At 39.0% G+C, this 26,744-nt stretch overlaps 3 protein-coding genes and 1 pseudogene across 8 annotated transcripts in view; 1 reads left to right on the top strand and 3 right to left on the bottom strand.

The window, feature by feature from the left end:
- XPO5 (exportin 5) overlaps positions 1–819 on the bottom strand; it is a 51,136-nt gene extending 50,317 nt beyond the window's left edge. The window contains exon 1 of one of the 2 annotated variants that reach the window (XM_077903879.1): positions 525–819. In XM_077903879.1, the coding sequence (XP_077760005.1) occupies positions 525–629 (105 nt within the window). In that variant the 5' untranslated portion in view covers positions 630–819. The remainder of the gene's footprint in view (positions 1–524) is intronic. The other variant, XM_077903878.1, reaches the window with a different exon arrangement.
- A 96-nt stretch (positions 820–915) lies between these two features.
- The window catches only part of POLH (DNA polymerase eta), a 35,986-nt gene continuing 10,157 nt past the window's right edge, over positions 916–26,744 (top strand). Inside the window, exons 1-6 of one of the 4 annotated variants that reach the window (XM_077903883.1) lie at positions 916–1,211; positions 8,524–8,664; positions 8,897–9,031; positions 11,962–12,179; positions 23,989–24,158; positions 25,498–25,601. In XM_077903883.1, the coding sequence (XP_077760009.1) occupies positions 8,528–8,664; positions 8,897–9,031; positions 11,962–12,179; positions 23,989–24,158; positions 25,498–25,601 (764 nt within the window). In that variant the 5' untranslated portion in view covers positions 916–1,211; positions 8,524–8,527. Of the gene's footprint in view, positions 1,212–8,523; positions 8,665–8,896; positions 9,032–11,961; positions 12,344–23,988; positions 24,159–25,497; positions 25,602–26,744 lie in introns of those variants that run through there. The other 3 variants (XM_077903880.1, XM_077903881.1, XM_077903882.1) reach the window with 3 other exon arrangements.
- Positions 3,682–26,744, bottom strand: part of GTPBP2 (GTP binding protein 2) — a 43,872-nt gene continuing 20,809 nt past the window's right edge. Inside the window, exon 12 of the mRNA XM_077903885.1 lies at positions 3,682–3,820. Within this exon, the coding sequence (XP_077760011.1) occupies positions 3,815–3,820 (6 nt within the window). The 3' untranslated portion in view covers positions 3,682–3,814. The remainder of the gene's footprint in view (positions 3,821–26,744) is intronic.
- Positions 3,683–18,247, bottom strand: LOC144317883 (small ribosomal subunit protein eS26 pseudogene; annotated as a pseudogene). The gene is made up of 4 exons (XR_013383784.1): positions 18,238–18,247; positions 16,076–18,117; positions 9,992–10,185; positions 3,683–3,820 (listed from the first exon to the last, which is right to left on the bottom strand). The product of XR_013383784.1 is annotated as a small ribosomal subunit protein eS26 pseudogene (transcript).

Genomic DNA, 26,744 nt, shown 5'->3' with positions numbered 1-26,744 from the left:
TAGTGAGAGGGGTAAGAATGTAAATAAAGTGGCACTAGCGGGGCTGGAGCTCGGCTAGGATGGGTCAGGAGGATGCAAGGAAACGTTTAATGCAGGGGAGACCGTAAAGAATGTAGCTGGTGTTGGGGACGTACGTGATGGGCACGTGCGCCACGGGAAGGCTAGGGGACGTGGGGCTTGGGGTAGTAAAATAGAAGCATCGGGCTGTGGTGTGGGTAGGACTAAAGAGAAGTGGGGAGAGGAGAAGAGAGGGCAGTAGCAAGTGGTAGTGAGATGAGGAGCAGCAGGGAACCAGAGGGTCCCGAGAAAAGGGCAGGCGCGACTGGCAGAGAAAGCCCGAGTGAGAAGAAGCGCGGAGGGCGAGGAGGGGAAAGGCTAAGGGCCCCCGGGGGTTGCAGTGGGAGGTTCAAGGGCCGCGTGGGCGGGAGACCAGCAGGGCTTCAGGCGGCGGGGCGGGGGGGGGGGGGGGCGCTGGGGCTAGGGGAGGATCTTGGGGCAGGCCCAGGACGCCGGACCCCTTCTACCTTGAGGGCTTCCAGCCGGTAGCGCTGGGTGGAGCTGGGGTCCATCATGACCGTCACCGCTTTCACCAGCTGCTCGCACAGCGCGTTCACTTGATCCATCGCCATGGCTAGTGCCACGCGCCGCGAGCGCGCACCACGGCCGTCCCAGGAGCACGAGGCACCGACCGCTCCCTTCGGAGGACCACAAGCTGGTACCGGGCCGCGGCGGGCTGGGGGGTGGGGAGCGGGAGGAGGAGCGTGAGCTGCAGAAGCTCCAGCCTGGAAGGAGCGGGGGCTGCGCACGCGCCCGACTCGCCACTGCGCACGCGCCCGCGGAAGTGGCGGCTCCCGTGTGACGGTTGCTCCTGGGTGGGCGGAGCGGAGAGCGGAAGGGCTGCAGTGCGCAGGCGCGCCAACGGCTCTTTTGCGGCGCGCGCGCTGTCTAATCTCAGTTCCGAGGGCTGGCTGTTGAGCGCGCAAGCCCTGGCTTGTCCGGCGGGGCGGTGCGGGCGGCTTCCCCAGCCAGGGTCGTCTGGGACCCGTGGTCCGTTTCTCCGTCATCACGGGGAATAAGTTTCTGGAAGCCGACTGGTCCTCTCCCGGAGACGGGGCAGATAGTCAAGACGCCTTCGTCTTCCTTGAGTGGACAGCGAGCCCGGCATCTCCGGCGTCCGTGCCTGGCAGTTTTTCCAGGTGACTGCCCCATTGGTAAGAGAATTTCGAACCGCTCGGCAGACTTTTCATGTTGTCTTGGCTGTTGGTTTCGTGCTGTAGCAGTGGCTGATGATGACGTTGGGCCAAAATTCGATGAAACAAACGCATGCTTACGGAGACGTAAAGGCCCGGTATGGTTCCCTGAGAGGAATTTTCTGGTGGGAAAGTGGTATTTTAGCTAGCTCTTAAACTTCCCTCTTCGCTTGTGCTTATTTTCGTTAGATGTGTTCTCGCCTGACGGGCACCAAACTTATTTGGTACAGATGGTGATAAGTCGAGATATTTGAAGATGAATAATTGCAATTATTGAAGGCTTGTGCAGTTTGCAGCATTTGAAGTGCTACGTATAAGACTTCAGAGCAGTGTAGTCCTTATTCGGAAAAGGGGGGGGGTTTTGGCAGCGAGTGTGTTTCATTTTTTTCCATCTTTAAAAAGCTCTTGCTTTCTCCAGCAAAATACATAAACTGAAGACTTCATCAGATTCATTTTCTGTTGAAGTTTGCATATTGGGTTTGTTTACTCAATAAAATGTTTGCTGGACTTAAATCACTGCTTCCTATTCATACTCCATTTCTGCCATTTGCATCTCGTGTGGTACTTCCCTGGTAAGTTTAGTGTATGTGTGTGAAAATGTGTTTACTATTTTTATTCTGGCATCACCATCTGTTCCAGTGCAACACAAAAGCCACTTCATGGTGAGGTGATTTCTGACATGTTATGGTTGTAACTTAGAAATGTTTAAAGTTACACATTCTGCCAGTTTTCAGTGAGTGGAATTTATAAGGAATTAATACCTTGATTATTCAGATTTTTAAATTTGTTGTATTCTTTCCACTAATCTTATGTGATTTTTTTTTAAGAGTACAGTTGAGTGCTTACTCAACTGTATAACCTATGTGTCTCATATTTAAATCACCAATTACTGGTGTTTCCATAAGTATCTTATATACTTGAGGTCTATTGTTTCCAGTCTCTGCTACATATTAGAATTGCCTGGAGACCTTTTAAAAGTCACAGTGCCCAGGTTGCACCCTGTTTTGTGCTAGCTCAATCTATTATCTTTAATTAATTTAAATAACATCTGAGTAATATTGATATTTGGCTTCTACCACCAGAGATCGTAATTTAATTGGTATTTGTGTGTTTTGTGCTATCTCAGCCTAGCGATGGTAATGCCATGGTTAGAAATGCTTGGGGGCACACTCACTTGGGCTCCAGTGAGCTTCCCACAGACACCTCCTCTGTCCAAACCATAACAGTGACCTTCAGGAAACTTTGAAAGAAAAAAAAAAAGTTTATTCTTTACAAGCCCTGGAGATCACAAGACACAGCAGTGAGTACACAGCAAGGTTACAGGTAGTGAGGGAGCAAGCTAGCACAGGCTGGGGGTTTTACTGGGGTTGAGGGTGGCCATCAAGAGTTTCATGGGTGAGCTTATTTATTTATTTTAGATTTTAATTATTTGACAGAGAAAGAGAGCACAAGCAGGGGTAGTAGCAGAGGGAGAAGGAGAAGCAGGCTCTCTGCTGAGTAGGGAGCCTGATGTGGGACTGTCCCAGGATCCTGGGATCATGACCTGAGCAAAGGCAAACACTTGACTGAGCCATCCAGGTGCCTCTTCGTGGGTAAATTTAAAAAATAAGAGCAGGAGGGGCACCTGGGTGTTCAGTCGGTTAAATATCTGCCTTCAGTTCAGGTCATGATATTGGGATTCTGGGATCTAGCCCTGAGTCTGACTCCCTGCACAGCGGGGAGTCCGCTTCTCCCTCTCTTGTCCGCTTCCCTCCTGACTGCCTTCTCCCGCTCATGCTCTCTCTCAAATAAAATTAAAAATAAAATTTTAAATTAAAAAACAGCAGGAATTTAAAGTATAGGAAGAGAGAAAAAGGAAAACAAAAAGCCCAAGCACCCAAAAATGGCCAGTTATTGAAATCAACCAAGAACTCTAAAACAAAGCAGTCTCAGGTTGGGGAGGCAGCCTGGCACTTTATATAGTCTTTATATAAAGTGTATATACACTATATAAAGTCTTTATAAGTGTGTGTGTGTATATATATATACATATGTGTGTATATATATATATACACACAAATGGCTGTGTGTTTATTCAAGATAGTCATCTTTGAAGTGGATGCCTCAGCAATCCAAGCTTAAATCAGGCATCTGCATTATGAAATAGGGATGGGGGGAACAACTGTCAGAGTTTACACAACAATCTACCCTGTGATGCCAGAGTCAGTGATGAAGACATCAACTGCCTGGATAGCTAGTATGTTAAAAGGGTTGAATAATTATACAGGCTATAGTTTGAAATCCAGTCTGTACTTATCGTCCCAAATTTGAAAGGGTCCAGCCATGAAAATAGGTCAGTGATCTTGACTTTTTGGCTAGCCCTGGAAATCTCTTCAAGGATTTGGGTAATATTGTGAAATGTTTTAACATCTTCAGCCATCTGGTATAAGTAGGTTTGAGCCTGTTCTGAGTTGCTAGGTTGTTTCATATCCAATGGAACCAGTCCCTTAGTCCTGAGAATAAGTCAGTTTAATTAAAGGGTTGTGTCTTATTTCAGAAGGTGGTGGTGCAGGTGGTTCCCCAAGTTAGGCCTGTTGGAGGGAAAAAAAAAAAAAAACAAAACAGTAAATTTAAAGATCTTACTGGCTTGATTCAATGGTTGTGAATTGGGCAGCATCTCATCTAACAAAAAGGAACTCCTGAGAGCTGTACAAAATGAAAGAATTTTATAGGCAGAAGGGGACATGACAAGAAAGTTACTGTCACAGGACGCCTGGGTGGCTCAGCAGTTGACTGCCTTTGGCTGTGTGACCCCAGAGTCTGGGGATCGAGTCCCACATCGGGCTCCCTGCATGGAGTCTGCTTCTCCCTCTGTGTCTCTGCCTTTCCCTCTCTCTCTCTCTCTCTCTCTCTCTCTAATGAATAAATAAAATCTTAAAAAAAAAAAGTTACTGTTAGAGTGGATTGTTTCAAGTAAGCCCACCTTCCTTTGGGGGGAAGGCAGGGCATCAGTGCTGACCGGGAAATTCCAGACTGACAAGGTAGGATTACATATAAGAAGAAACTAAAATTGTAATTGGGTATTCAGTCTTGGTTTGGTGACACTGGCTTAAGTGACTTCTATTTTGGGCCTGCTGTCTCTTAACATGCTTACATGGTGGAAGTATTTGCCTCAGGCATTTAATAAGAGGTATTTCTATGGAAACAAAAGAAGGAAAAACAAAAGTCAATGCTTGAAGAAGATTATAATCCCAGTTTTTGAGTTCTGAAGGCAGCCAGTTGAGCAGATTTCTACATGTCAGGCTGAAAGCATCTTCAGATGGAGTGAGGGCAGGCAGTGCAGTCTGTAAGATTTCCCTAGTTTGCAGTTTGAATGTCTCTGGGAATCTTTTTTTGAGTGGTCTTTTTTGAGTGGTCCATGCAGCAACAGGCACAAAATTGTCTATACATGAGCTGTTGTGGTGATTTAAGTTTATATCAAGTTGTCCCACTTTAGCTTGCATGGTTTTGGGAAAAGGCAGTTTTAGTTCTTGGTGTTTCCAAGTCAGATGGGTGGGAGAACACTTGGAAATGTTAGTTTGGAGAGTTGTAGCCAAATATTGGAGGAAACTAGAAGATTCAGGATCCAGTCTACTTCAGAGGTGGAAAACAAAACCTCAAAGACAAATAAAAGCAGTAGAATCTGATACCCACAATGGTGTATTACTGAAACATTCTTTGTCTCACAATCAACTCTGTTTCTATCAGAGATAGTTAAAATAAAGCTAATTTGTTTATAAAATAAATCTAATCTCAGTAAACTTGGCTGATTATTTACATAATTGGAGTAAGAATAATGAGGACCATATAGACTTTTAAGTCTGCTTTGCTGGATTTTTTTATTTTTTTAAGATTTTATTTATTCATGAGACACACACAGAGAGGCAGAGATAGAGGGAGAAGCAGGCTTCTCGCAGGGAGCCCGATGCCAGACTCGATCCCCGGACCAGGATCACGCCCTGAGCCAAAAGCAGATGCTCAACCACTGAGCCACCCAGGCATCCCTGCTGGAATTTTTCATAAGGAATCTCAGATTGTCTTCCTAGCCTTGAGAGGCTTTTAAATGTTCAATTCAGAAATATGCTAGTAGGTCTTTCCTTCAATACCTATAAATTCAGGTGAATTCCTCTCTTTTTGAGGTTCCTCAAATACCCTGAGATTCCTGAGCTTGCCAGGAAGTCACCATCTCATTACTCACCTGGTCAAGGCTGTTGGATCTGTAAGCAAGGTGCCAGGCTGATTTTTTTCCATGGAGCTTTATTGGCTCCATAAACTCAACTTTAGTTTTTTAACTATTGTGTCTATGTATGTCTTTCTCAAATATGACATTACAGTGAATATATAAATATTATATTTATATAACCAATGTTTCCAATTGTGTCCTGTTATAAGAACAGATCCTTATTGAATTTATGCAGATAATTCTATTGCCATGAAAATAAGAATATTCACTGACGTTTTCCAGTTCTGTAGGGATCAGATAGGGAGAAAAAGTAATTGTATCATGAGTATTCTCAAAAGTATCCTATACCAAATTGCTGTAAGTCAGACATAGCTTAAGAGAGGAGATTTCCTTAAATATGGAAAAAACAATATTAAAGAACCAAAAAAAAAAAAGAACCAACAATGTTTCATATAAAAAGTCATAAAAATTATAATCATCCTCATCAGCTCATTCAGTCCCATGGAATTTTTGATTTTTTTTTTAACAGTTTTAAGAAACCATCAGTTTCTCTATCAGTTCTTATCCAGTTCAGTGATATAATCTAAAAGTTACCAGAAACCTGTATTCTAGAGTACTTGTCAGGGTCCTTCCCATGAATTTCTAAAGATGAAACACATTTGCAAACAACTGTAAATGACAAAAGACTTTTAAAAGTACATACTTAAATATAAACAAACAAATAAATAAAATAAAAGTCCATACTTAAAGATCTGCTGAGAGTTAATAATAATGCAGTTGACAAGGAAATTTGGTATTTTTGTGACACATTAACTTTTTTTATGAGTTGGGGCAGAGATAGAGAAAGAATCTCAAGCAGACTCCATTCCCAGAGGGGAGCCTGACACAGGGCTTGATCTCATAACCCTGAGATCATGACCTGAGCTGAAACCAGAGTCAGACACTTAACTGACTGACCCACAGCACCCCCAAGTGACACAAAACATTTTAAAATGATAATCGAGGGCAGCCCCCGTGGCGCAGCGGTTTAGTGCCGCCTGCAGCCCAGGGCGTGATCCTGGAGACCCGGGATCGAGTCCCACATCAGGCTCCCTGCATGGTGCCTGCTGCTCCCTCTGCCTGTGTCTCTGCCTCTCTCTCTAGCTGTGTCTCTATGAATAAATAAATAAAAAATCTTTAAAAAAAAAAATAAATAAAATGATAATCGAGGGCCCTTAGGTGGCTCAGTTGGTTGGGCATCTGCCTTTGGCTCTGGTCATGATCCCGGAGTTCTAGGGTAGAGCTCCTTGTCATGCTTCCCACTTAGTGGGGAGTCTGCTGCTCCTCTCCCTCTGTCCCTTTCCCTACTCATGCTGTCTCTCTCTTTCTCTCTCTCTCTCAAGGATAGAATCTTTAAAAAAATAAGATGATAATTGGAATTAAGATTGATAACATCAGAATTTGAGTAATTTCATATAGTTTCTGGAACACATATATCCATATGAGGATATGCATAAAGAAGGTTTAGCATTATTTTGTATTTGACACTGCTTCTCATGTAATTTAACATATCATTAACAGGTTAACCTCACCATCTGAAAGTAGAGCATTCCTATGAAACCTTTCATAAGCCAAAATGGTGTAAAGCCAAAAAGCAGTTAACCTTTTGTTTATATGGAAAAGTTTTTGAGCATTCTCCAACCTAAAAAATAACCGTCTTTACACTTTTCGATACTTTAGGACACATCTTGCTATCAGATGCATAAAATTAATGAAGAGAAAGCCAGATGCTCACATAGTGCACAAAGCTATGGCTGCTTGGTGCTGAAATGCTGAGCATTGTTCCTGGGGAAGGAGCTTGATGGTGCTACTCTTGATTTGTGACAAGTATGCCGCCTCTGTAATGGTTCACTGTAAAACAAACACTGTTTTCACCTTTCATCTTTTTTTCTGTAAAGGAAAAATCCTCTTCAGATATCTTTTAGAGAAAAGAGGTACTAATGTGGATCTTTCATAAAAGTGAAGTGGCATGAGGCAGACTTTCAAAAAGGCATCTGTAAGCCTAATTAATTTAACATCTGTCTTTTTATAGAGAATAAATCTTTTGAGATGTTCTATGGGCCCGCTGAAAAGTCTAAAAGTTAGTTTGAGGTCAAAAAGACTTCATTTATGAGACAGCCTGGGTGGCTCAGCGGTTTAGTGCCGCCTTCAGCCCAGGGCCTGATCCTGGAGACCCGGGATAGGGTTCCACATCAGGCTCCCTGCATGTAGCCTGCTTCTCCCTCTGCCTGTGTCTCTGCCTCTCTCTCTCTCTTTCTCTCTCTCTCTCTCATAAATAAAAAAAACCTAAAAAAAAAAAAAAAAGACTTCATTTAGAATTTGATTTTTGGGAGAAGTTTGTTAAAAATATAAAAAAAGGTTTGAAACCCCTTGATTAAATAGGACCACAGGTCATTGTGAAACAATACTTGGTTGTCTGTTTAATCAAAGTGACGAAGACTTTGTAAGCAAATATGGCAAGTTAAATAGTTGTAAAAAAAAACCTTAGCCCTTAATAGAGAAGACTCCATTTTCTATGGTAATGAAAGACTTGAATCTTTGTTTTCCAGGCAGATTACTTAAAAAGATGAAGAAAAATTTATCAGGAGCCGACCAGTAGTTCAAGTAAACAACACCCTTGAAATAAATGAAAGGAAAATAAATTTTTGTTTACACAGTACACCATTGATATTAAAGTGTATTTTTAAAAACCCTTATAACAATTCACTTTTTAAAATATATTTATTTTTAAATAATTCACTTTTATCCAGTTTGTTACATAAGGTAAAATTCTCAAAAAAAAAAAAAAAATAAGGTAAAATTCTCTTTAGAATGAAAAATAAGGGAAGACTGAGGAGACATGATGACTAAGCTTTACTACCTTCCTAAAATTGTACCAATTTATTCTTTTCCTACCAGCAGTATATGAAAATGCCAATTTCATTATTGTTAGTATTCACCCTCATGATAACTCAACAATGGAAGAACAGAAATAAGTTTTCCTTGGCACTTTGGATTAGGTGTCTTTTCTGACCATAAAATATTGTCTTACAGAAAAATGGCTACTGGACAGGACCGGGTAGTTGCTCTAGTGGACATGGACTGTTTTTTTGTTCAAGTGGAACAGCGGCAAAATCCTCATTTGAGGAATAAACCTTGTGCGGTTGTACAGTACAAATCATGGAAAGGTGGTGGGTATGTATCATAATTATTGTAACTGTAAAATATTTTAATCCATGAGAATACATGGCAGTATGTTAGGTCCTGTTTTTGAGATTTCTTAACGGCTGTATTTGAGATGGAAGAGTGGCATCTGTGACCAAAAAGTTTCTATTATGTTAAGTTAAATGTTATTTTTGCTTGTGATCATGTAATACTTTTCTGTTTCTCTCTCTCTCTCTCTCTTTTTTTTTTTTCCTAACCCTAGAATAGTTGCAGTGAGTTATGAAGCTCGTGCATTTGGGGTCACTAGAAGCATGTGGGCAGATGATGCTAAGAAGTTATGTCCAGATCTTCTACTGGCACAAGTTCGTGAGTCCCGTGGGAAAGCTAACCTCACCAAGTAAGAAGATTGCTTAGGGGAATGGAAGAATTGGAAATAATATTCCATGAGACTAGGAACTGATGTTTCAAATTTGCTTTGTGTAAATAACATTTGAAAAAGTTCCCTTTGGACAGCCAGCTTTTCTCTATGAAATGAAAATAGATTTTAATGCTGTGTTTCAGGAACAGTGCAGAGTCATTAAAACCTGTAACAGTTGCTGCTCTTAACACCCTTTCGGTTCCTTAATTATTTAAAAATTGGCTTTATAATTAAAACAACACCAATTCCCATGTTCTCAGGCCAAAAGTCTGAAATGTTTGAAGTAATTAAATTGACTAAAACTAAGTTTTTCCAGAGAACGATGAGTCAAACTGACATTATAGTGCAGTATCTAGAATTGCTTGCCTGAACTGAACAATCTCAAAGGAGATTACCTACTCTGTGTTCAAAGTGAGCTGCTGCTCCCCCAGATTTTAGAACATTAGTCTTAGAATGGAGACATATCTGGTCATTAGCCAAGTTAGAGGTAAGTACAAGCACCAGCTATTATAATAATCCTAATAGTATATACTGAGGATATGTCCTATGCTAGCCTGTGTTAAGCTCTCCATGGGCAAAATCTCTTAAATTTTAAATTATAAGGTAGGTTCTGTTGGGATGCCTGGGTGGCTCAGCAGTTGAGCATCTGCCTTTGGCTCAGGGCATGGTCCTGGTCCGGGAATCGAGTCCCACATCAGGATCCCTGCGGGGAACCTGCTTCTCCCTCTGTGTCTCTACCTCTCTATCTGTTTCTCTCATGGATAGATAAATAAAATCTTAAAAAAAAAAAAAAAAGAGGTTCTAGTATTACCCCTCACCTCCATGAAGAAACCAGTTTAGAGAGGTTAAATAAAATCACACAACTAGGAAATAGAAGGCTGAGGAATCAGGGATTTTTTTTTTAGATTTCAGTAGCCACATTCTCATATTAAACTTTACCTTGTAATATGGTGTGTGTAAGTCTTTGGCTTAAGACTTGAAACATCCGGGCAGCCCCAGTGGCGCAGCGGTTTAGCGCCGCCTGCAGACCAGGGCGTGATCCTGGAGACCCTGGATCGAGTCCCACGTCAGGCTCTCTGTATGATGCCTGCTTCTTCCTCTGCCTGTGTCTCTGCCTCTCCCTCTCTCTGTCTCTATGAATAAATAAATAAAATCTTAAAAAAAAAAAAAGACTTGAAACATCCCTGAACTCACCTATGAATTACAAGTCTAAAGTTGACGTGCCATAACCTATTCACCCTGGAGTTATTGCCAGAAGACAGATTTGACTGAAGATTAATATCTTAACCCTAAAGTGAAATTAATTCAGTTAATGGACATAACACTAAACTGCATCGAACAGAATTTTATGATGATGAAGACCGTGTAACTTCCCAGAAATATAGTTGACTTCCGAGTCTGATTTCGAAAAGCCATGTGCTTTAAACTGGAGTGTTTATTTTACTCTTAAAATCTTCATCAAATAGGGATGCTTGGGTGGCTCAGCAGTTTAGCATCTGCCTTTGGCTCAGGGTATGATCTCCGGGTCTAGGATCGTGTCCCACATTGGCCTCCCTGTGAAGAGCCTGCTTCTCCTATGCCTATGTCTTCGCCTCTCTCTGTGTGTCTCTTATGAATAAATAAAATCTTTTAAAAAAATAAAATCTTCATCAAATAATGAGCAAAGCCAGTTTTACCAAGTTTAGGAATTAGTGTATAGACCAGAATTACTAAGACCTGGCAATTTAAAATTATTGTTTTAATAATTAACTTATGATACCAGCTTATAAAATATGATTTGCAGAAGTGTATACACATGAAATTTATCAAATATTTTTAAGATACTTTGGAATAATTTGTTCAAGCGGCTGTGAAGGAACACCAACTACTATGATAAGGTGTTCTTCCCTCACTCTGTATCATGTTCTCATGCTCTTACACACACTTGTACTTTTTTTTTTCCTTTGAGGTCTGATTATCCTTTGGTCAGCACAAATAATGATTTAAAAAAAGAAGCCAAATATTTCTCTAATTCTTTTGAGGATTTTTTAGGACAATAATTATAGTAGTTTTTATAGATGTTTTTGTGAAATGGTGTAAATATTTCCATTTTTATGATAGATTTACCAGGAACAAAGCAGGTTCAAAGCAAAGAAAATATGCACATATTGCCATAGGAAACTAGTTATCTACAGCCAGAAGAGCTACTTGTTATGTTTTAAATAGAAGGTATACATGGTAAAATAGTATCCCCCAGGGAAGGCTGTTTATCTTCAGCTTGGTAATTTGAATGTTAGTATACCCAGAAGTGATTGGACTTGGTTGGGTGTGTGTGTGTGTGTGTGTGTGTGTGTATGTGTGTATATATGTAGCAAGGACCAGCTCACATGCTGACCCAGCTCACTGTTGAGTGAAGTATAAAATCCATGTCACTTCTGTTAACTTATAGTGAGAAATACCATTTTAAGGAAGACCAGATACTTGGGTTCATGAATCAGGGCAATGTTTCCTGTAAGTTATCTCTTATTTGAAGACAAAAGTGGAAGCAGAAAATACAATGGATGTATGAAAATAACAAAAAGAATAGGTGATCTTGGTAAAATGTCATTAAAGCATTTCTTTCCTCTTTGGAGAGATCCACAAAAACATGTTTATGGTTTGGATGCTTTCCACCTTCATAGTGCTAGGGTCACTAAACATGTTTGCCTCCATGGTTCTTCTTTTTCTTTGCTTCTGTTATTGAACATATGCCTGCACATTTACCCCTTCGTTTACATTACTATCTGATCTCTGCCAAGCCATTCCTCCCTTTAAGGAGATCTTACACTGGTTATGTATATGATTTCATTATAAGATGAAAGGATGGGGGCTAACAATCTCAATGTTGCCTTCATTTATTGCCTACACATGATAATCCTTACACTTTTTAGGTACCGGGAAGCCAGTGTGGAAGTGATGGGGATATTGTCTCGTTTTGCTGTGATTGAACGTGCCAGCATTGATGAGGCTTATATAGACCTGACCAGTGCTGTCCAAGAGAGACTACAAAACCTGCAGGGTCAACCTATCTCTGCTGACTTATTGCCAACCACCTACATTGAAGGGTTGCCTCAAGGCCCTACAACAGCAGAAGGGACTGATCAGAAAGGTACTTCCATAGCATCATAATTGCTTCTGCTTCCTGCTTTTGGAACCTGCTTTGCTTGGTCACACTGATCCTTCTTGGATTGATTGAAAGGAAACTTAAACAACAATCTGAACGAATCACAAGGACTCACATGGAAGGATATACAAATTCTCTTATTTTTCCAGGTATATGGATGTTGAAAAGCTGTGAAATCTGTATGAAATCAGGTTTCTCTTTAAATATAACTGAAGCAGGTTAGAGTTCTAGCAGTAGACTGAGCACGTCTGTCATTTGTAGGTTAATTTATAGTATTGTGCCTTGGTTTCTTTATCATTTAAGTTTTTTTTTTAAGGGGGACCTCAAGTACAGGGAGTTGAATGTCACTCAAAATTTCTTATCAATTTATAGTAAAATATTGGGGCACCGGGATAGCTCAGTTGGTTAAGGTCATAATCCCAGGGTCCTGGGAATGAGCCCCACACAGGGCCTCCCTGCTGAGTAAGGAGCCTACTTTTTCCTCTCCCTCTACCCCTCTGCCTCCCCACCCCCAGCTTGTGTGTGTGCTCTCTCTTTCTCAAATAAATAATAAAATCTTTTAAAATTTTTATAGTAAAATATCAATGGGTTGTGCAAGGTCTCTTGTATTATTTTCCTTACTTTCCCTTTCATAATGATTCCCCCCACTTCCTCCCTACCTGACCCACCCTTTGGTATGCACTGATGTATCTGGTATATCTTTTTGAATTTGTATATGTCTTTACAAATTGTACAGCGTTGCTTTGTGTATGTGCTTTTAAAATTTGTGCTTTTTAATTAAAAGATAGTATTGTGTTATAGATCTCATTCTTTTTTTTTTTTTTAATTTTTTAATTTTCCACTATAGTTAACATACCAGGTAGATCTCATTCTTTTTCTTAATTTTCCTTCAATGGTGATTTTATAGGTCTTTCCATGTGGTTGTATTTATGTGTAATTGATTGCTTTTATTGCAGCTTAATCCATGGTATGGATCTATCATGTTTACAGACCAATCTTCTAGTGATGAACTCATTCGTTACTTCTTATTTTTTACTGTTTATATGATAAATGTCCTCATTCATCCTCTTATGGACCTATGCAGAGATTTCTCTGTAAAATGTTTTCAAGTGGAGTGCTAGGTCATAAGGCATACACATATACTTAGTTTGACTCAGTACTTCCAAGTCGTTTCCCAGAATGGCTGTAGCTGTTACCCTATACCCGAAGTACACAAGAATGCCTATTGCCCTCATACCACACCAGCAATTAGTATTTTCTAATGTTTAAGAATATTTTCAATATGATGGCTATAAAGTGGTATTTCATATTTTTGGTTTATTTAAATTTTTATTTCTCTATCAATTGAAGTTGAGCATTTCTTCATATACTTGTTAGCTAATTGAGTTTCTACTTTGGTGAATTTGAATTGCTTATTTATAATCTTTACCTAGTTTATCATTGGACTTTTTTTTTTTTTTTGGCAAGAATTCTTTGTATATTGTGGTTATTAGTTCCTTCGTTTTTGACATTGCAAATATCTTCTCCCAAATCTGTCATCCACAAACTTTATTTATGCTTTGTTGAATAAAATTATTTTAGTCCCTCAGTTTTCACCTTATGCTTTATGCATTTTGAATCTTGTTTTAGATATCCATTTCTACTAGAAGTTTATGAAGACCTTTATTATAGAACCCATCTTCCCAACAATTACTTATTAAGTAATCCATTCTTTCTCAATTTCCCATGTAATACTAGGTCAATTTCTGTAATATCCTATTTGTCTGCTTCTACTCCTGCTCCAGAAACACACTTTTTATTACTGTTTGTAGTATATTTGATAGGGATTCCCCTCTGCTTTTGTTTTTCAAAATTGTCTTAGGTATAAATGTGCCTTTGTTTCTCAGTGTGCATTTTAGAATATATTAGTTGAATTCCTCAAAAAATTGTGATGGGATTATATTGAATTTATATATTACAGATTTAAATATACAGAGAATTTATATATTACATTTATATATTATAGAATTTATATATTGAATTTATATTTATATGCTACAGAATTTATATATTAATATATTTATTATATTGAATTTATATATTTATATAATTAGCTATATAACAGAGGATAGTTTTCTTTTTTTTTTTTTTTTTTTTTATAGGCTCCATGCCTAGTGTGGAGCTCAGTGTGGAGCCCAGTAAGAGGTTTGAACTCAACAACCCTGATATCAAGATCTGAGCTGAGGGCAGCCCGGGTGGCTCAGTGGTTTAGTGCTGCCTTCAGCCCAGGGTATGATCCTGGAGACCCGGGATTGAGTCCTGCGTCGGACTCCCCGCATGGAGCCTGCTTCTCCCTCTGCCTGTGTCTCTGCCTCTCTCTGTGTGGGTCTCTCACAAATAAATAAATCTTTAAAAAAAAAAAAAAAGATCTGAGCTGAGATCAAAAGTCAGACACTTAACCAGCTGAGCCACCCAGGTGCCCCAGAGAGGATAGTTATCTTAACGTTAACTTATGCCATCCATAAACATACCACCAATCTTCTGGTCTTCATTTGTGTCCCTTTTTTTTCTTTTTCTTTTTTTTTTCAATTTTTTTTTTTTTTTTTAAGATTTATTCATTTGAGAGAGAAAGCAAGAGAGCAGAGGGAGGAGAAGCAGGCCTCCTGGAGCCTGACATGGGACCCAATCCCAGGACATAAGGATCATGACCTGAGCCAAAGGCAGACATCTAACCACCTGAGCCACTCTGGCCCCCTTTTTTTTCATCTAAGCTAAAGATTTTTATCTGTTTTAGTATTTTTACTTCTGAAATATGTAATCCATTATATTTTCCTCATCTACTTTTATTGATATAATCGCATAAAGTGGACAAATCATAAGTGTATATACCGTGACTAATTTTCACAAAGTAAACCCACTTTTGTAAGAAACACCCAAATCAAAAAACAAAATGAGAACCTTAGAAGACACACCTGCCTGCACCTCCAGTCACTATCCCTCTCCCCCTTTTCCTATATAGTAACCACTGTCCTCATTTCTATTTAGTTTATTTTTAAACTTTATAAAATTGAAATCATACAGTGTATACTTGAGTCTGCTTTCACTTGGTCAATACTGTTTTTGTGAGATTCATCCATTCTGTTGTATGTAGTTGAGTTTGTTTACTTTCATTAGTGTGTAGTATTGTATTACATGAATATGCCACAAATTATGTGTTTTGCTGTTGGATATTTGGGTTGATTCTAGTTTGGGGCTACTAAGACTAATAATGCTGCTATGAACATTCTTGTAAATATCTTTTGGTGAACAAATGTATGCATTTCTGTTGGGTATATGATTAGAAGTGTTCAATTGGAGGGTTTGTCTAAAACCAGTTTTAGTTTAATTGTAGTCAGCTTTAGTAGGTACTACCAGTTTTCCAAAATGGTCATACCAATTTATAATCCCACTAGTAGCATATATGAAAGTTCTGGTTGTTTCACATCCTTTTAACACTTGTTTTTTTCTCTTTTGCATTTTAGCCATTTTGATGTGTGTGTAGTGTTATCATTGGTTTTAGTTTTTATGTCCCTGGTCTTAATGAAATTGAGCACCTTTTGTAAGTTTATTCACCATTTTGATATCTTCTTTCATTAAGTGTACCTATTTAAATCTTTTGTCCATTTTTGTTGTTGTTGGATTATCTTGTCTCATTCATCTACAGGACTTCTTTATATAGTCTGGAAATGAATCCTTTATTAAATATATGTATTGCAAATATATTCTGGTCAGTGGCTTGTTTTTCATTTTCTTACTGGTGGCTTTTGACTAACAGAGGTTCTTAACTTTAATTTGATACATGTATCTTTTTTTTTTTTTCCTTTATGGATAGTATTTTTTATGTCCTAGTAAGAAATACCTACCTCAAGGTTATGAAGCAGGTCTGCATCTCTTCTCGGCCTTTTGGCTAAGATCAAGTGTATGAAGCAATTCTGCTTTTTCTAGAAACTTTATTTTGCTTTTCACATGTAGATTTATAATCCATTATGTGTGGGTCTGTAGGGGGTAAAATAGGAAGAAATTCTTATTTTTTATTATGTGATCACAGATCACCGTAACAAATATAACAATAATGAAAAAGTTTGAGCTATTGTGAGAATTACCAAAATGTAACATAGACACAAAGTGAGCAAATACTATTGGGAAAATGGTGCCAATAGATTTACTTTATGCAGGGTTGACACAAATCTTCAGTTTATAAAAGCACATTGAAGCAAAGCACAATAAAACAAGGTGTGCCTATAATTTGTATGATAATGCTTTTAATAAAATGTACTTGATGGTTAAAAATATTTTCTTAAAATTAGGGCAACAAAAATTTTGGTTTTGTGGTAATAATTAGATTATAATAGCTCTCAATGCCAGATCTAAAAGAATCTGGGTCGTAAATTTTTTTAACCAAATATCATGAAATGAATTCAGCTGGATCTCCCAAACCAAAGAATTTGGCAGTTAGAGACTTTTCAACAGGGTATCTACAGTTTTTCTTAAACATTTTCTAGTACTTTTCATAATGGCTATCTTCAAAAAGTGTATCTCCCCATCTGTAACATGTACTTTTAGAACTATTTTATAACATTCTTATTCAGAAGTGCTTTTTCAGTAAAAAGTTTTGCATGCTGGCTATAAACCAAAAGGAAACTGGATACTAACCTATAGCAAGTTAACTTCTTATGGAGGGAAACTTAAGGCAATCTGTAATTACTTGTAGATACAGTAAAGATTTGTTCAGAAAGAACTTTAAGAGAGTTTAGCTTCTCCTTAAAGTGAATTTCCCATGGGTTCCATGTTGAGAATAAGATATAAGATACAAAGTTTCTTTTTGTCATGGAACAGTTGTATAACAAATATGTTTTTAATATTTTGTGTTGAAGGGTAGTAGAACTGCCCAGGGAAGCTTGTGAGAAAGACCATTGAGGAATTATTTTATTCCTCATCCTGATAATAGCAGATTTTATCAAGCTGGAGGCTACAAATCCTTCAATTCATTCAGGAAAATACAGTGGACAATAAAAATGTGCCACTTAAAGTAGGCAAAGTTATAATACATAAACATTTGTTGATGAAATATGTCATGATTTTCTTTTCTTTATTATTCTGGGACCAGAGTCAGAAATTTAATGATGGGGCACCTAGGTGGCTCAATCAATTAACTGTCTGCCTTCAGCTCAGGTCATGATATCTAGGTCCTGGAATTGAGCCCCACATTGGGCTCCCTGCTGCTCCCTCCCATCTCCCTCTGCACCCCCCACTCATGCTCTCTTGCATTCTATCTCAAATAGAAAAGAAAAAAAAAGAAAAGAAAAGAAAGAAAGAAGAAAAAGAAATGTCATAATAAGGAAAGTTTTTCTTGGTCTTAGCTTTGTGTACCACAGTTTACTGTGTGGCTAATGCTTTAAAACACTTTATTTGTTTTTTGTTTTCTTTTGTTTTTAAAGTATAATCGCCATGTATTTTGTTTAATTATTTCTGGAGAACACTTTTTCTTCAGTCCTTAGGGACTCAGCTCCTTACATGGTTTTTAGTGGAGGTGGTGGGGCAGTACCTGCAGGTCTAAATCAGGGTGGGGGTGTTCAGTCCCTCCGTGCTTCACAAGAGTGATTCCTGACTACCTTGCTGTGAATAGCACAACTCACGCAATAATGTAGTTTCACATACAACTTGGGAAACATAGGCGTGGAAGACACTCGCTTCGGAAATGTCCCTGATGGCAGTGGCCTCTGCTATGTTCCAAACCACAAACTTCTTAATGTCTTATACTTGGGCACACAATGGGTGCAGTTGGTGCAGTGAATAGGCTGCATGTGGCCGCAGCCATTTTTGGCACAACCATTATTCTTTTCTTGGTCATCTTGGAAGCGGGACGTGAGAGAGCTGGATTTGGTTATTTCATTGGTATTTTTGGCTGCAACTCATTGTTAAAGAGCTTCCTGGTTGAAGGTCATAGTATATGCCTTCATTGGTGGCAAATCTTACCCCAACTCAAAGGGACATGCTCCTCTGTCTTCTACACCTTTTTTCTTACCTATGTACATTTTTATTAAAAATGCCAATGTTTATAAAGAAGTCTTATTTCTGTATGTATCTGTTGCTTTAGTGTGTCCAGATTAAGTTTCCAGTTGGAGTGAACCATCTTTGTATTTATAGTGCTCAGAACAGTGCAATGCCTAGTAAATGGTTATGATATTTCATATTCCTGGGTCTTCACATGATGTGTGCAACCAAAAAAACTGACAATGGGAATTAGCTGATCTAAGTACATATAATCTTCCAGAAATTATTTTTCATGGATGTGACATATTTTGCAGCTAGGGATTTGTGATTTTTGATACTAAAGTTTCTGTTCAGCTTTGCCATCCTGCCTTTCAATACAAAGCTGGCAGTCCTGCGCAGCCACACTGTGTTTCCAACTTATTTTCTGTGTCTGAAATAGTTACATGTATGGAACGTTTTAAATGGTAGGATTACTTAAAAATAATACTCAAAAACTGCCAGAGTGATATATTTTCTTTCAGGGCCATTTTGTAAGTAGTTTGTATTAGCTGAGGAACTCCTTAGTTACCACCTTCCTTTGCTCTTTATTTATGTTTAAGCATATATTGAACCTCTGAATGCCTATGCCGTGAAGCAGTTGTGTAGTAGTATAAGAAATTATAAAACATTGTTAAAGATGAGAGTCATGGGGGTTGGAGCCCTCCCCCTCTCCCCCCGATGGCTTTGAAGACACAAGTGGCATGCAATATTGTGAGAGGGCCTTTGGAGAAGGCCCCCATGGCTAGGCTCTGAGAGCTGCCCTCTGCTGATAGCCAGCAAGAAGATGGGGACTAAATTCTGGTAATAACCAGAGGTAGCTTGGAATACACTAATCAGTTCATAGCATAGAGAAGGGCACACTTAATTTCAGTACAGGGTCTTTTTTGTAGTTACGGTACCTGGAGTTGTAGATTATAGCTAGAGGTTTATCAGCTTAACCCCATCAATAGCATTTCTACACACTAAAATTTAAAATAGGAAATTGAAATTTAAAAAGCCATATTATTTGCAATAGCATTAAATCATGAAATTATTAGAGATAAGTATGTGAAATATATGTGAAAAACTAATTTAGTAAAAACTATAAAATATCCCTGAGAAATTAGATGAAATAAATGGAGAGGCATATCATGCTCATGCATCAAAAGACTAAATATTATTAGAGCTCAAGTCTCCCAAAATTGATCTAAGATTCATTGCGTTCCCTCCTAGACTCACAGCAGGATTTTGTAGCAATTGCTAAACTGAAAATTTGTATGGAAATGCAAAGGATGGGGTACCACCTGGGTGGCTCAGTTGGTTAAGTGTCCAACTCTTGATCTCAGCTCAGGGCTTGATCTCAGGGTCATGAGTTCAAACCCCACGTGAAGCCCAATGTGGGGTATGGTGCCTACTTAAAAAAGATTTAACTATAAATTTACAATAACTAGGGCAGTGTAGTGTTGGTGTAAGATGAGACAGAGGGCAGCCCGGGTGGCTCAGCGGTTTAGTGCTGCCTTCAGCCCAGGGCATGATCCTGGAGACCTGGGATCGAGTCCCACGTCGCATTGCCTGCATGGATCCTGTGTCTCTGCTTCTCTCTCTGTCTCTCTCTCTCTGTCTCTCTCTCTGTCTGTCTCTCATGAATAAATAAATAAAATCTTCAAAAAAAAAAAAAGTAAGATGAGACAGATCCATGGTACAAAATATAAAGTACACAAGTAGATTACCACATTTTTTTTTTTTTTTTTTTTGGTCAGTTGATTTCCACAAAGCTACTCAGATAATCCAGTATGAAAAGGAAAGTCTCTCAGTTCTAGTGGGCATTTTATACCGAAACTTGCCTGAATCTTCTGCTAGTCCACTTCAGTGTATCAGAGAAAAACCAAAATGGTACAGATTCTTATCAACTACAGAAGGAAACAAATGCTGCTTATCTTTTGTGGCTCTGTTACAGGATTGTGATATATTAATCTGGGAAAACAATAAGGAAGAAATCTAAAGCAAAGAAAATTTACCTCTAGTAGTTGAGACAAATGCCTAGAAATCCTACAATTTCAATAAATTAATATTTTTTGTTTCCCAAACCTATAAAAAAATGGTTTTAAAAGAAGGCTGTCGGGATCCCTGGGTGGCGCAGCGGTTTGGCGCCTGCCTTTGGCCCAGGGCGCGATCCTGGAGACCCGGGATCGAGTCCCACGTCGGGCTCCCGGTGCATGGAGCCTGCTTCTCCCTCTGCCTGTGTCTCTGCGCCTCTCTCTCTCTCTCTCTGTGACTATCATAAATAAATAAAAAATTAAAAAAAAAATTTAAAAGAAGGCTGTCGGGATCCCTGGGTGGCGCAGCGGTTTGGCGCCTGCTTTTGGCCCAGGGCGCGATCCTGGAGACCCGGGATCGAATCCCACGTCGGGCTCCCGGTGCATGAAGCCTGCTTCTCCCTCTGCCTGTGTCTCTGCCTCTCTCTCTCTCTCTCTCTCTCTCTCTCTCTCTCTCTCTCTGTGACTATCATAAATAAAAAAATAAAAAATTAAAAAATTAAAATATAAAATAAAAATAAAAGAAGGCTGTCATATTTACTGTTGCTAATATATGCAAGGCACTGTACTAAGGACCTTTAGTGAAATTATATATATACATTTACACATGTATGCACATATACACAAATTATATATAATTCTCACAACAGTCCTATGAGATACAGTACGTAAGCTCATGTCAGACAACGAAACTGAAACTTAGAGAATTAGGAACTTGTTCAAAGTCAATAGTTTAGTATAAAGTTAATATTTGAACACTGCCTTACTGTAGAATATTCTTTTAACAATTATACTATATGGTTACAGATAAGAGCTAAAGAACTTTAATGGGGCACCCCAAAGTTAGCTAGACAAGTTGGAGAAGACCACATGATAGATGAGACTTGAATAAGACCTAAAGCATAGATAATATTTAAGCAAAGAGAACAGACTTAAGAAGATCAGGGCAGCCCGGGTGGCTCAGCGGTTTAGCACTGCCTTCAGCCCAGGGCATGATCCAAGAGACCCGGGATTGAGTCCCTGCATGGAGCCTGCTTCTCCCTCTGCCTGTGTCTCTGCCTCTCTCTCTCTCTCTCTCTCTGTCTGTCATGAATAAATAAATAAATAAATAAATAAATAAATAAATAAATAAATAAATAAATAATCAGGGAAATAGAATAAGTGATGTCTTAAGTTTGAAACATCATATGTTCTGGAAATTGTAAAGATATAACAAATTTGGGGTTAATGGAAGATTAATTGAAAGGCCAGACAGTCTTCAGTGCCAGTTTATAGAGTTGGTACTTTATTCTGTAGGTGTGAGAGAGCTAACAGTTTTGAACAGTATTTGGTATTTGAGAATATTTCATTCATGAGCATTTTGTAAAATGCATTCAGGGAGAGGGTGGTTTAGGAGGTAAGGTGGTCTGGGCAAGAATGAAGAAAACCTGAATAAAATACGGCGGATTGCAATGGATATTTGAAATTGGTTTTGTTGACTAATGGGGAATGAAAGAAAGGATCCCAATATTATTTTAATTTCGAACCCTTATTAGAAACAGGGAGTTGTGGGGTCCTTGGGTAGCTAAGTCAGTTAAGCGTCCAACTCTTGATCTCAGGGTTGTGAGTTTAAGCTTTGTGTTGAGCTTCCAGCGTGGAGCCTACTTTAAAAAAGAAAAGAAAAGAAAAGAAAAGAAAAGAAAAGAAAGAGGGGCGTCTGGGTGGCTCAGTTGGTTAGGTGTCTGCCTTTGGCTCAGGTCATGATCCTGGGGTTCTGCGATCGAGTTCCATATTGGCCTCCCTGTTCCAGGGGAGCCTGCTTCTCCTGCCCCCTCTCCCCTCTGTCCTCTCTCTCATAAATAAAATCTTAAAAAAGAAAAAAATAAAAAAGAAAGAAATAGGGAGTTGTTTGGGAAAGAATATTTGAGAAGGAAGATATTAAAAGATTGATTTTAGTTACGTTTAGAAAGTATAGTGAACCATAGTTTGAAACTATAATGAAAAATTCAAGAAGAGTTATTCTGTGGGGAGGTGGAGATAAGAGATTAGAGTTTAAGAGTTTGGGAATAGAGGGGATGCCTGGGTGGCTTTGTGGTTAAGCGCCTGCCTTTGGCTCAGGTCGTGATCCCTGAGTCCCAGGATTGAGTCCTCCATCAGGCTCCCCGCATGGAGCCTGCTTCTCCCTCTGCCTGTGTGTGTCTCTTATGAATAAATAAATTAAATCTTTAAAAAAAGAGTTTGGGAATAGAGATTAAGATTTGCTTGTACTCAGCATAAGCAAATTGAAATGTAAGTCAGTACCAATTATTGACCGAGAGAAAAAGCATATATACAGAGTAGAATGTTGCTGAGTATCTGAGTGTTGGAGGAAGAAGACAAGCCAGCAAAGGAGAGAAGCAGCCATCAAGAGTTGGAAAGTTCTATGTGCTCATCTTTCTCCTCTATGTATGTGAACCTTCAAATACCTCCCCACAATAATTTGAGTGTATTTTCTTGCCTTGCTCATACCTCATTACTGTCTCTTTAAACCAACATGTCTAGGTTTTCTCTATGCCTACCTCCCCTGCTGTATAATCATTTTTTAGGCTTTTTCAAAACTGACTAGTTCTAAATTGGATAGTAAGATATTTTCAAGGCACTGAGTCCAAAGCTACTAATTTCAATAACTTGTCAGGAGAATCACCAGAATTTTAGCTACTCACCAGGAAAACCAGTCTCTGAAAATCCATAAATACTAACATTATTTTGAAGCATGAGTTAATTCTGAATATTTTCTAATTGAACAGCAATTCTTGAGGGAGGGGGTGTGCCAGAGAAAGTTGGAGGAAGGAAGTTCCAGAGAACCAGAGAGAGAAAACGGATATACTTTAAAATTATTGATCATGAGGGGCACCTAGGTGGCTCAGTTGGTTAAGTGTCTTCTTCCTTCGGCTCAGATCATGATACCGAGGTCCTGGGGTCAAGTCCTGCATCGGGCTCCTTTCTCAGCAAGGAGTCTGCTTCTCCCTCTGCCTTTGCCCCTCCCTCCAACTCATGCTCTCTTTGCTCTCTCTTTCTCAAATAAAATCTTAAGGAAAAATGTTTATTAAAAAATTAGCATTGGGATCCCTTGGTGGCGCAGTGGTTTAGCGCCTGCCTTTGGCCCAGGGTGCGATCCTGGAAACCCAGGATTGAATCCCACGTCGGGCTCCTGGTGCATGGAGCCTGCTTCTCCCTCTGTCTATGTCTCTGCCTCTCTCTCTCTCTCTCTCTCTGTGACTATCATAAATAAATAAAATAAATTAAAAAAAATTTTAAAAATTAGCATTGATCATGAAAGACAATATAAAATGTTTGTTGCATATTATAAGGTTCAGCCTAAGCTGAAGCTAAGGCTGCTGGAATTACAGGAAGCAGAAATTGATCTCTCTTTTGAGTACCAAGAAGTCTGTAAACAACTGCCATTTTGTATGTGTGAAAATGTACATATCAGGGTACCTGGGTGGTTTATTTGGTTAAATGTCTGACTTCAGCTCAGGTCACGATCTTAGGGTCCTGAGATCAAGCCCCGCCTCTCTCTCCATGCTCAACGAGGAGTCTGCTTGTCCCTCTCCCTCTCCCCAGTCATGCTCTCTCTCTCTCTCTTGAATTAAAAGAAAAAAGAAAATGTACATATCTAAAGTACTGTGAAATGGAAGCATTTCTGTATTAGATAACACAAAATCCTGACTTAAAAAAAAAATTTAAATACAACCTTTCTGTTTTTTCAGAGGAGACGCGAAAACAAGGCTTATTTCAATGGCTTGATTCTCTTCAGATTGATAACAACACCTCTCCAGACCTGCAGCTCACTGTTGGAGCAGTGATTGTGGAGGAAATGAGAGCAGCCATAGAGAGGGAGACAGGCTTTCAGTGTTCAGCTGGAATTTCACACAATAAGGTGAAGGCTAATACTGGGTTTTGAGGAGAAACTATATATCTGTAGTTAAATACAGCAAGGATTGGTATGAATAGGGCACTTAAATCATTATATGTATACTTTGAAATGGGTTTCTATTTAGAATTTATTTTGAGGACCAAATAAAAGCCTGAGTAATTCTCTAACAAGGGAAATGTCATTGAACATGTATTTTCCTAAGAAGTATTCTGAAAAATCTGCAGAAAATCCTTATGTAGTTGTATCCAAAATATTTCCTTAATGACTGAACTATCTATAGAAAGGAGGTTAGTCTTTGAATTTTATTTATGAACCTCTTTCTTTTCACTTGCTGAATATCCTAGTATTATCTTAAAACTTCTGTGGAATTGCCTGAGTATTTTATGCTTTTGCCTATACCCTCCTTTCTAATGAAAGCAGTAAGTGAGGTGGAATAGGGACACCTGAGTGGCTCAATGGTTGGGCGTCTACCTTTGGCTCAGGGTGTGATCCCAGGGTCCCAGGATTCAGTCACACATTGGGCTCCCTGCATGGAGCCTGCTTCTCCCTCTGCCTGTGTCTCTGCCTCTCTCTCTGTGTCTCTCATGAATAAATAAATAAAATCTTTTTAAAAAAATAAGTGAGGTGGAATAATAAAATTTTATTAATTTGGATTAATTTGGATCACTATTTTAATTTAGGGAATACAGACAATTGTCAGTGATACAGGGGCAGAATAACAAGTTTACTTATTAAGTGCAGTGAGGGTCTGGGATCTTCGTCCTCTGCTGACTAGGTTCAGTAATTGGGCAGTGGCTGATTATCCCTGGTTACTACCTTTCCCCCCTCCCTCCAATTGCCAAACTATCCCACAGAGGTTTAGAGGTTTTTCTGATTGGGTGAAGGGAGGGGAAACCAAAGTCCCACTGTAGTAATTTAAATGAAACTAAATGTTGCCTAGTAGAAGTTCCAGGGAAACTCCATTGAATTTAAAGGATGATTTTATACTATTCCTACCAATTATAATTTGTGAAATGATACCGGTAAAGCACCTTATTCTCTCAAAAGAACCTTAGGAATAGATGGGGATGGAAAAACATGATCAAAGGAAAACCAAGAATAGAAGTTATGGAAAGAACAATAAGGATGGTGATAGTGGGTCCTAGTTTCCACTGAGGATATTGTGGGACACCAAGGTTTAGAGATGTCTTGAGTTTCTGGTGGTGTTTTTGTTTTTAACGTGGAAACTATTAGTTACAGCCCTTAAGCTGTGCCTGTGTTTGTACATGTGTGTTAATATTCACCACTTCTCCGTGTGGGTGAGGTTGGCAGTAATGAAGTTTTTATGCTTTTCATGCTGCAGGTCCTGGCAAAACTGGCCTGTGGACTGAACAAGCCCAACCGCCAAACCCTGGTCTCACATGGGTCTGTCCCACAGCTCTTCAGCCAGATGCCTATTAGCAAAATGTAAGTATTCAGGAAGTACATTCAATTTGACTCATATCCTTATGAAGATACTCTGGTTTCTTCTGTTCCTTATGAAAAATTGGAGTCAGAAGTAGGTAGCCAGGAAGGTAAAAGGGAGATACACAGGGAATTTTGAAAAACAGAGACTTTTTTCCTGATGAACCTTCAATTCTGGATTATCTGTGGAAGTTACTTAATCCTGAATTTTAAAAATGAACTGATTTTTAGCTCTATAGTTAATGTCCCTCTAGCCTTTTTATTCAAGTCTGTTACTAAATAACAAAACAAATAGATACTTTACTTCTTTTTTTTATTCTAATGTGATATCAGGGTGTTCGGTGCTGCTGAACTGCTCCCAAACTAGGCATGAGAGCAAAAGCCAAATAAAATGAGTAACTAGGTTGTGCATACCAATGTGTGTCCTTGGCAAGGGCATATAGTATTGTAGAAGGGACCAGATGTAACAGTGGAAACAGTGAAAGTGTTATCAAGACTGTACATGAGTAGTTGCTAAATGAGTTGTACAGGTAGTTACCGGAGTTCATAGAAGAGAAATCTGAGAAAGATTTATAAAAAGACATGAGATTTTGTTTTGTCAGATGAGAATTGAAGAGCAGTTCTGATTTCAATAATGTTTTGAAAACAAAGAAGGGAAAAGTGTAAGGTATTTTCAGTGAGCTGGGACATAAACTAGTTTAACTGGACCATATTGAAGAAGATAAGCGATAGAAATAAGACAGAAAAGGTAGGTTGAGGACAGATTATAGGAAGCCTCAAAGACCAAGCTTACAAATTTTTATTCTTCTTCTTCTTTTTTTTTTTTTACAAATTTTTATTCTTAAATATAAAAGGTTTTGGCTATGAAATTGAAATGGGATTTGTTTTGAGGTTGAACATTTTTCTTTAAAAGATTTATTTGAGAGAGCACAAGAGAGAACAAGCACAAACTGGGGGAGGGGCAGAAGGAGAGGGAGAAGCAGACTCCCCACTGAGCAGGGAGTCTAGGCTGAATCTCAGGATCCTGGGATCATGACCTGAGCCAAAGGCAGATGCTTAACTGCTTAACCGTTTGAGCCACCTAGGCGCCCCTGGGGTTAGAATTTTAATCCCTAAATGGGACAGTAGATCCTGTGTAATTGAAAG

The sequence above is a fragment of the Canis aureus genome, chromosome 7, assembly GCF_053574225.1.
Source record: "Canis aureus isolate CA01 chromosome 7, VMU_Caureus_v.1.0, whole genome shotgun sequence".
In the NCBI taxonomy this organism is placed as follows: Eukaryota; Metazoa; Chordata; class Mammalia; order Carnivora; family Canidae; genus Canis; species Canis aureus.
Note: the sequence above shows the minus strand (reverse complement) of the source record. Positions and strands in the feature narration are given on the sequence as shown.